Genomic DNA, 9,550 nt, shown 5'->3' on the forward strand with positions numbered 1-9,550 from the left:
AAAATTAGCCGGGCATGGTGACAGGCACCTGTAATCCCAGCTACTTGGGAGGCTGAGGCAGAAGAATCACTTGAGCTCAGGAGGAGGAGGTTGCACTGAGCTGAGATCACGCCACTGCACTCCATCTTGGGTGACAGAGCGAGACTCTGTCTCAAAAAAAAAAAAAACAAGAAAGAAAAGTGTCTCCAGACATTACCAAATGACCCTGGGGGATTTTGTCCCCAAGTTGGAGACCATTACTGTATGCAGAGTTCCCTTCTGGAGCTGGGAATACAGCACTGAAAGCTTCAGACAGCTACCCTCGTGGAGAGTATGTTCTAGTTGGGGGAGACAAATGTGTAAACCAATAAATGCGACACCTTCAGGTGTGATAATAGCCTTATTTTCTTCCCAACGCTTGTTTCTACCATTGACTAAGAGGTATTTCAGAGGATCCTTTTAAACAGCCCCAGGACTAGTACTAGGACTAGGACTTAGCTCTTTGTAGTTGACGGGAAGAGTGACATCTGAGGTTTGGTCAGGGACCTCATCCCCTGAACTTTGGCTTTCTTTGCAGCTATAGAGGAAATCAAAGAGAAAATGAAGACCGTAAAACACAAAATCTTGGTATTGTCTGGGAAAGGCGGTGTTGGGAAAAGCACATTCAGCGCCCATCTTGCCCATGGCCTAGCAGAGGATGAAAACACACAGGTGAGACCTCAGGAACCACTGGGAGATGCTCATTCTGTCTGAGGGTCGTGATGGCTACTAAATAACGGATTCCTAGGCCAGGCGCAGTGGTTCACGCCTGTAGTCCCAGCACTTTGGGAGGCCAAGGCGGGCAGATCACTTGAAGCCAGGAGTTTGAGATCAGTCTGGCCAGCATGGCAAAACCTTGTCTCTACTAAAAATACAAAATATTAGCTGGGCATGGTGGTGCAGGCTTGTAATCCCAGCTGTTCGGGAGGATGAGCCATGAGAATCGCTTAAGCCCAAGAGGCAGAGGTTGCAGTGAGTTGAGATTGCACCAGTGTACTCCAGCCTGGGCAACAGAATGAGACTGTCAAAGAAAAAAAAAAAACAAAAAGCTGATTTCCTTAGACTAAGTTGAATTGGCCTCTTTGGAATCTCAATCCTGCAGAGAACAAAGAAATACCCAGTAGTCAAATGAAGCATTTCATTGGATTCCCTAGCCAAGAAAATGACTAGCAGATGTACATCTCTCCTTGCATGTGGAGAGTTTATTACATGACGTTCACACTTCTTTTTCCTCTTTATTAACCCCTTTTTGCTTTTCTCTAAGCCAGGTACCTGCAAACTATAACCAGTGGGCCAAATCCAGCCCATCTCCTGTCTTTATGGCCTGTGAACTAAGAATGTTCACATTTTTTAAATGTTTTTTATTTGTTTGAGACAGGGTCTCACTCTGTCGCCCAGGCTGAGGTGCAATGCTATGATCAGGACTCACTGCATCCTCTACCTCCTGGGCTCATCAAGCTATCCTCCCACCTCAGCCTCCCAAGGAGCTGGGACAACGGGTGCTTGACACCATGTCCGGCTAATTGTTGTGTTTTTTATAGAGATGAGATTTTTGCCGTGTTGCCCAGGCTAGTCTTGAACTTCTGAACTCCAGGCATCCCTCTGCCTCGGCCTCCCACAGTGCTGAGATTATAGGCGTGAGCTACCGCGCCTGGCCTAAAATTGCAATTTTTAAATTAGTACCTAAGTACCTACATATGATTCTTGATTTTGCCCACAAAGCCTAATAATATATTTTCTATTGGCCCTTGTGGAAAATTTTTGCTGGCCCTTACACAAGTTTATTCATTTCCACCCAGGTATACAGACGAGCATGAAAACTCAAATTACCCAGTGCTGCCCTCTGGATCTCAGCTTTAATAAAAGGGGTTGTAGGTCACTAAAAACACACACTTTGGAATCAGACAGCCCAAACTCACGTCCCAGCTCCATCTACACCACTGCTGTGACCTTGGGCAAGTTACCAGGCTTACTCTTCCTCCATCTCATCTATAAAATGGGACTCCGAGGACTAAGTGAGATGGCACATATAAAGCACTTACCACGGGGCCTGACTGCTCAGTAGATGTCTGTGATGGCCACCATTTTCATTACTTTATTTCACTAACTCAATATGAAGAGATGATGATTATACTGCCTTAGAGATGAGTTTGTAGCCTACCCAAAGCACGGTACTGGGCAGATTCAAAATACACTTGTTGGGCTGGGCATGGTGGCTCACACCTGTAATCTCAGCACTTTGGGAGGCTGAGGCGGGCGGATCACTTGAGGTCAGGAGTTTGAGACCAGCCTGGCCAACATGGTGAAACCCTGTCTCCACTAAAAAAATACAGAAATTAGCTGGGCATGGTGGTACACACCTGTAGTCTCAGCTACTCAGGAGGCTGAGGCACAAGAATCATTTGAACCCAGGAAGCAGAGGTTGCGGTGAGCCAAGATTGCCCCACTGCACTCCGGCCTGGGTGACAGACCGAGACTCCGCTTAAAAAAAAAAAGTATATAGATACATACACACACACATACCCATACCCATGCATATACTTGTTCATTCATCATTCTGTTGGTCAGCAATCTCTTGCCATTTGAGGGTCAAATTTGTATTGGCCTAGTGGGCTGGCCAAGAAATCTGCTTTCTCAGATTGTCTGTATTGTTTAGAATAACCTTCGCTTTCCGAAGCTGTCAGGAATATTCCTAAACAGCTAACTGGAGATGGGCTTTCATCTAGCTACTTGCAAGTAACCACTTGTGAGTAGACAACTGTTTACATCATTCACTTTCATGTAATTACATTCTGAAGTCTTTGCTGCATGCCTGTCTAGACTTCGCAATATATAGAAGGAAAGCACACCATTCAGTGTGAAAATATGGCTGGATCAGCTGTATTTCTTTATGCAGTGGTGGTTTAAAAAAAAAAAAGAAGTTAGCATTTAGGAAAGTATGTTTTTCCCAGGCAGACCTACTCATGACAGTGACATCACTATCTGCAAAGTGTCAACACATGGAAAATGCTGAATATGTCTTGATTAAAGTCAAGCAGCACAGATTTCTCCCTGCCCTAAATCCAGCAGGATGGTAAGACGTGCCCTGACCCTTTTCTGCCTGCCATCTGGTGGTCTGGTGGAAGCTTGGCTCTAACTCTATGCAAGACTATTCCATGTTAGTGCTTGAGGCAGGCAGGTGTCTGTCATCTTATTGGCACAAAGGGCCTTGGATCAAGAGACAGCAGAATTAGAAAACACCCCTGACAGGTCACAGGCTGCCCATGGGGTGTGTAAGTTGTGGTAAAGGCAGAAGGAACCTCTGTAGCATAAGCCTGAGACATGAGACAGCCAAGAGTCACACAAGAGCCAGGCATGGCGGTGAACACCTGTAGTCCCAGCTACTCAGGAGACTGAGGTAGGAGGATCACTTGAGCCTGGGAATTCAAGGCTGCAGTGAGCCATGGTTGCGCCACTGCATTCCAGCCTGGGCAACAGAGTGAGACCCTACCTCAGAAACAATGAATAAATAACAAGTCACCAACTTCCATAAATTAAACTTTTTTTGTCGTTTGTTTTTTTTTGAGGTGGAATGTCATTCTGTTGCCCAGGCTGGAGTGTAATGGTACGGTCTCAGCTCACTGCATCCTCTGCCTCCCAGGTTCAAACAATTGTTCTGCCTCAGCCTCCCGAGTAGCTGGGAGTGCAGGCGCATGCTATCACGCCCAGCTAATTTTTGTATTTTTAGTAGAGACAGGGTTTCACTATGTTTGCCAGGCTAGTCTCGAACTCCTGACCTCAGGTGATCCGCCCGCCTCAGCCTCCCGAAGTACTGAGATTACAGGCATGAGGCACTGCACCCGGCCACCATAAATTAAACATTTATGATCTTTGTGATCTGAAAGGCAAACTGTCATCACAAGGTCAGCACTAGGTGTTTCAGGACTCAGTGTGTGAGGCCCTCCTCTGGGTCCTGGGACTGCAGAGCTGGGAGGGGCCTTGATTCCAGAGCACTCGTCTCGCAGATCAGAAGCCCAGACAGCCAAGGCTTAGAGAGCAGAAGCAACTTGTGCAAGGACTAAAAGTTGGGACTAAATCCCTCTTCCCTTACCATCCTCATCAGGGACAGCTGGGTAAAGGAGATGCTTTGGATCCCAACAGCCCTGCAGCGTCTCCACCTTCTGCAGCAAACGCTGCCTCTTCCCATCAGCTGCAAACACGGGTCCAGAGGTCCTGCTGTGGGGGAACGCAGGCACATTGCTCTCAGCTTTACTTCTCTGGCCTAACCTCAGCAGAATTAATTGGACAGATTTTGGGGTAGTAATAGGATCAGCAGGAAGTCTGAACAGACAGGACCCAGGACTGCCCTGGCCATCTGGGTAGCAGGAGCTTGTTAATAGCCCCCCGGGCCTGCCACGGGAGTGAGTGCACTGGATGCTTCTCACATCCTTATATCATTTCGCTCAAGATTCACTCCCCAAGGGAGTGAAATTCCTCTGAAGGGAATTGATTAAATTGTTCCCTGAAGGAAAGACATGGAAACAGAGTTGCTAGAAACCTGAGAGTATCGAGGAAAGTCTCTATGACAGTCATGGTGATAGTGTCATCTCCCCATGGATCATTGACACATCAGTCCCAAGTATCAAGGTCCTGAGAGAGCAAGTCAGGTTTTCCGATGCTGTCACTCTGCTGTGCTCCTCGGATGGCCCCGTAGAGGGCGCCTGAGGCCAGCGCTGGTCTGTGGATGGCATTTTCCTGTGCACCACGGGTTTGAGACAGCGCTGGGTGCTGAGGAAGTAGGAGGCTGGGTTTGTTGAAAGGATTCAAGAGGGAGGCAAGAAACTGATTCGGAGCAAGTTAAAAAGTGACCCGGAGTTGCAGCTCTTTGGGTTTGAGTGATCACATCTTTCAAGATGAATACTGGCCTTGTTCTCAGAAGGTTTCTGAAGGCCATCTCAGACCTCCTGTATCATAGGGGAAGGCTTGGGGTGGAAGGGGTCGCCTGAAGCTGCACCCGAGTCACAAGCAAAGAACTTTTCCAGGTTTCCATCTTACTTTAAGTCCTGTTTTGAAAGCTTAGCCTAAACCATCATTCACCTTCAGGATCAAAGGAAAACAGGGCTTGGTCAGGTTCAGCTAGAGGCTCCACTCTGGCCCTCCACAGCAGGCCCCGTGGTGTACTGGAAAGAGCCCCATTTGGGACCAAAAGACCTCAGTTTATGTCCCAGCTCTGTTCCCTGCTTATTGAACTGGTCCCCTCTGAACGTCAGTTTCCTCCTCTGTAAACCAGAGATAATGATACTTACCTTCTAGGCACATGGCCGCCTCAGCCACCCCAAGTGCTGGGATTACAGGCGTGAGCCAATGCACCCAGTCTGCAATATTTTTTTAATACATTCATATTCTGCTTAGATAGGCTAGATTTGGCTTGCATCTGAGACTCCTGAACAAGAAAAGATGAGTTTGAAAAAAATTTAAGATGCAGAAACCAAGACTTGGTGAGGGGGTGAGCAAAGGAGAGCTGTTGAGGGTGGCTCCAACATTGCTGTCTCTTGGCTATTCCATGTATTCTGTCACAGAAGCCAAAAAAGGCGCTAGGCCCCTTTCCCTGACTCCTCCAGCCAGGGCTCAGCAAACTGGGTCTGAGCTCAAGCCTCCAAGTGACCTGATGGCCAGGTCTGTAAGACCACCCTTGAGGAGCTCAGCCAGGCTGAGGGGTAGGGGAATGGGGGCATCAGTGTTTATGAACCTTGAGATCAGCATTAGGAGTCTCTCAGGAGAATCTGATGGCTCCAAGTTTGACCCAGTTTCTGTCTTCTCCCCTGTCCTCCTCTAACCCCACTCCCCTCCCAGTTGTGCGTATCTGGAGTGTGTGCATTCAGTTATGTAACCGCTTTGGTCTCTTCTTGTTCCCCAGATTGCTCTTCTAGACATCGATATATGTGGGCCATCGATTCCCAAGATAATGGGATTGGAAGGAGAACAGGTAATAGCCGGTTACAGAACTCAGGAAATTATTCTCTCGAGGCAAACTCTGTAGCACTGAACTGTCAAACCTCAACAAAGAGGCATGCGGAGCCCATAAATGTTTTTTTTGTTGTTATTGTTTTGTTTTGTTCTTTTTGAGACAGGGTCTCACTCTGTCACCCAGGCTGGAGTGTACAGTAGCACGACGTCAGCTCGCTGCAACCTCCGCCTCACGGATTCAAGCGATTCTTGTGCTCAGCCTCCCAAGTAGCTGGGACTACAGGGGCGTACCACCATGCCCAGCTAATTTTTGTATTTTTGGTAGGGACAGGGTTTCACTATATTGGCCAGGCTGGGCTCCACCTCCTGACCTCTGATGACCGCCTGCTTCAGCCTCTCAAAGTGCTGGGATTACAGGCGTGAGCCACCGCATCTGGCCTGTAAATGTTTCTGTGGACATGAGGAGCTCAGATACATGCTCAGTAGTCCATCTGTCCACTTTTAACAACAACTGTGAGTTTTGGGGAGGGCAGGATTACATATGAAGTCTGTCTACACCATTGGAGAAGCATTGGTTTCGATGCTTCCTCAGAGGGGAAGGGAAACAGCCAGCGAAATGCAGAAGTAAGACACGGAAATTTAGCTCTGACTGGGAACATTCGTCCAGGGCTTGGTAGGGGTCTGTACCCTAGAAGCACGGGAATATTTCTGCCCTTGTGGTCTCCCCTGGGGAACTGAGACTGCAGGGCGGATGAGTGATGTGGGCTGGGGGCAGGGCCGTAGCAGTCTGTGTAGTTGCTGGCCTCTTCTTGCTAGCAAGAAGCTCTCCAAGAGAGGATTCCCCCAAGGGCAGTGCATGGAAGCTGGGGCTGGGGGTGCTGGGATGTCCCAAGAGTCTAAAGACTGGTTCTTTAATTAGTGCCAGGGATGCGTTGATCCTGTGCTGGGGATGCAGTGGTGAACAAGGTCCATGAAGACCCCTGTCTGGGTGGGAGAAGGCAGATGCTAGATAACGTGAAACCAAGCCAGAATGAGGGGAGAGACAGTAGGGCAGGGTCAGAGGGGCTGAGGGGTGGTCAAAGGTGCCCTCACTGAGAAATGGCATTTGAGCCGAGGATGACGGGAGGGGAGAGCTGAGGGAAGAGCATTCTGGGCTAAGGGAGCAAGTGCATGGGCCTCTGACGCAAGGTGTCTTTGTGTCCTCAGTGCAGTGACCAGTGGGGCTGGAGGGCGGCCCGAGGCAGATGGGGCCAGGCCTTGCAGGCACTTCTAAGGCCTTGGGGTTTGCTTCCGAGGGAGTAGGGAAGGAGAGCAGTGTCACCCCTTGAGGCCTGGTCACATACCCCAATGGATTTGGTAGCACACGCCCCAGTGAGGGTATAAGCTAGTGTCATCACACCGAAGGATTTCATAGAAACAGAAAATTTAAAAGAAAATAAAACAGAAGTTTTGCCGTTTTCTTCTCCTGCACTATTGGATCATCCTCTTTTAAGACAAGTGGACTTAGCAAACGAGTATAAATAGAAATGAATGGTTTTGTGGGGTCTATTTTATTTTATTTTATTTTTATTTATTTATTTTTTTGAGATGGAGTTTCACTCTTGTTGCCCAGGCTGGAGTGTAATGGCACAATCTCGGCTCACTGCAACCGCCGCCTCCCGGGCTCAAGCAATTCTCCTGCCTTAGCCTCCTGAGTAGCTGGGATTACAGGTATACACCACCACGCCCAGCTATTTTTTGTATTTTTAGTAGAGACAGGGTTTCACCATGTTGACCAAGCTGGTCTCGAACTCCTGACCTCAAGTGATCCTCCCACCTCAGGCTCCCAGAGTGTTCGGATTACAGGAGTGAGCCACTGCACCTGGCTGGGTTTCTTTTAATAGAACTTCAGAGTCAGTCATAGAGGACCGCATGTTGTGTGATTCCACTGACATGCAGTGTACGGAGTAGGTCAGTCCACAGTGGGAGAAAGTAGATGAAGGGCCCTCTAAGGCTGGGAGGATGTGAGAGAGACTGGAGTAGGGGTGGTGACAGCTGAGGGGTATAGGGATTCTTCTTAGCGTCATGAAAATGTTCTAAAATTGTGGTGGCTGGGTACAGTGGCTCACACCTACAATCTCAACACTTTGGGAGGCCAAGGCCGGCAGATCACTTGAGGTCAGGAGATTGAGACCAGCCTGGCCAACATGGTGAAACCCCGTCTCTACAAAAAATACAAAAATTAGCTGGGCATGGTGGTGGGCACCTGTGTTCTCAGCTACCTGGGAAGCTGAGGCAGGAGAATTGCTTGAACCCAGGAGGTTGAGGTTGCAGTGAGTCAAGATCATGCCCGTGCACTACAGCCTGGTCGACAGGGCAAGACTCCATCTCAAAAATAAAAGTAAAAAAACTGTGGTGATGGCTGCACCTTGTGACTGTACAGAAAGCCACTCATTCAATGGGTGAGTCGTGTTGTCTCTGAATCATGTCTCAGTAAATCCGTTGAGAAAAGTAAGGCTTCATCATGAAAATTAAACTCAGTTTGCGCTTTGTGTGCTGTTGGACACCTGCTGGAGGGAAGAGGTCGGAATCTTGTTGCCCCGGGGAGCTCCCCGTTGACCCCCAGCCCTTGCCCTTGGGGGCAGCGGCTGGAGCTGATTCGGGACAGGTTCTGAAGTAACTGTTTTATGAGAGCTCATTCCCTTCACTCCTGTGCTTTTACAGAAGCCACCTCCTTGCTCCACAGGTACCTGCCTTTTCTCGTCAGTCCCCAGCGGATTTTTATCACTCTTTTAAAACACCTTAGACACAACATCATATTTGAACTTGAGTAACTTTGGTTCCCTATCTAGACACCCAAGTAGAGTTTCCAAATAACCCAGCTTAGGGCACAAAGGGAGTTGAGTTGCATCTTTATTACCCACACCCTAGTTGTTCACCTCCTTTTAGGAATTTCGTGGTACCACATAAGACAATGAATTGTATTTCATAAAACCATCTTCTTTCTTTGTACAATTTGTGCATGAAATGTGACCAGGGTACATGATTTCTGCTAACAAACATCGGTGCTCATGTTCACACAGGTTCACCAGAGTGGCTCCGGCTGGTCTCCAGTGGTGAGTTTTCACCTCTTTGTCCTATTTTCACAGTAGTGTGTGGTTGTGTGTACATAATGGGTTTGTGGTTTGTTGGTCCATGGGTATTTATTAGGGTGCTTTTCGAGGCACAGTGGATGTGATTAAATCCAGTGATAGGCAGGCTTTTTCTGTAAAGTGTAGGATGGTAAAGATTTTCAGCATGTGGGCCTACATTCCCTGCCATTGTAGCACAAAAGTAGTAACATGTAACTTAACAACCAGGACTGTATTCCAATAAAACTTTATTTAAAATACAGATGGTGGGCCAGATTTGGCCCTGGAGGCCATAGTTCGTAAATCTCTGGTTAAGAGAGTTAAGGAGGCAGGGTACGGTGGCTCACATCTGTAATCCCAGCACTTTAGGGGGCCAAGCTAGGCAGATCACTTGAGGCCAGGAGTTCGAGACCAGCCTGGCCAACATGGTGAAATCCCGTCTCTACTAAAGATACAAAAATTAGCCGAGCATGGTG

General features: G+C 48.2%; 1 protein-coding gene across 1 annotated transcript in view; it reads left to right on the plus strand.

Annotated features, from left to right (window-relative positions):
- Positions 1–9,550, plus strand: part of NUBP1 (nucleotide binding protein 1) — a 25,961-nt gene that overhangs the window by 3,848 nt on the left and 12,563 nt on the right. Inside the window, exons 3-5 of the mRNA XM_011961432.1 lie at positions 557–690; positions 5,915–5,983; positions 9,027–9,077. Coding sequence (XP_011816822.1) covers positions 557–690; positions 5,915–5,983; positions 9,027–9,077 — 254 coding nt within the window. The remainder of the gene's footprint in view (positions 1–556; positions 691–5,914; positions 5,984–9,026; positions 9,078–9,550) is intronic.

The sequence above is a fragment of the Colobus angolensis genome, unplaced genomic scaffold, assembly GCF_000951035.1.
Source record: "Colobus angolensis palliatus isolate OR3802 unplaced genomic scaffold, Cang.pa_1.0 Scaffold55, whole genome shotgun sequence".
Lineage (NCBI taxonomy): Eukaryota > Metazoa > Chordata > Mammalia > Primates > Cercopithecidae > Colobus > Colobus angolensis.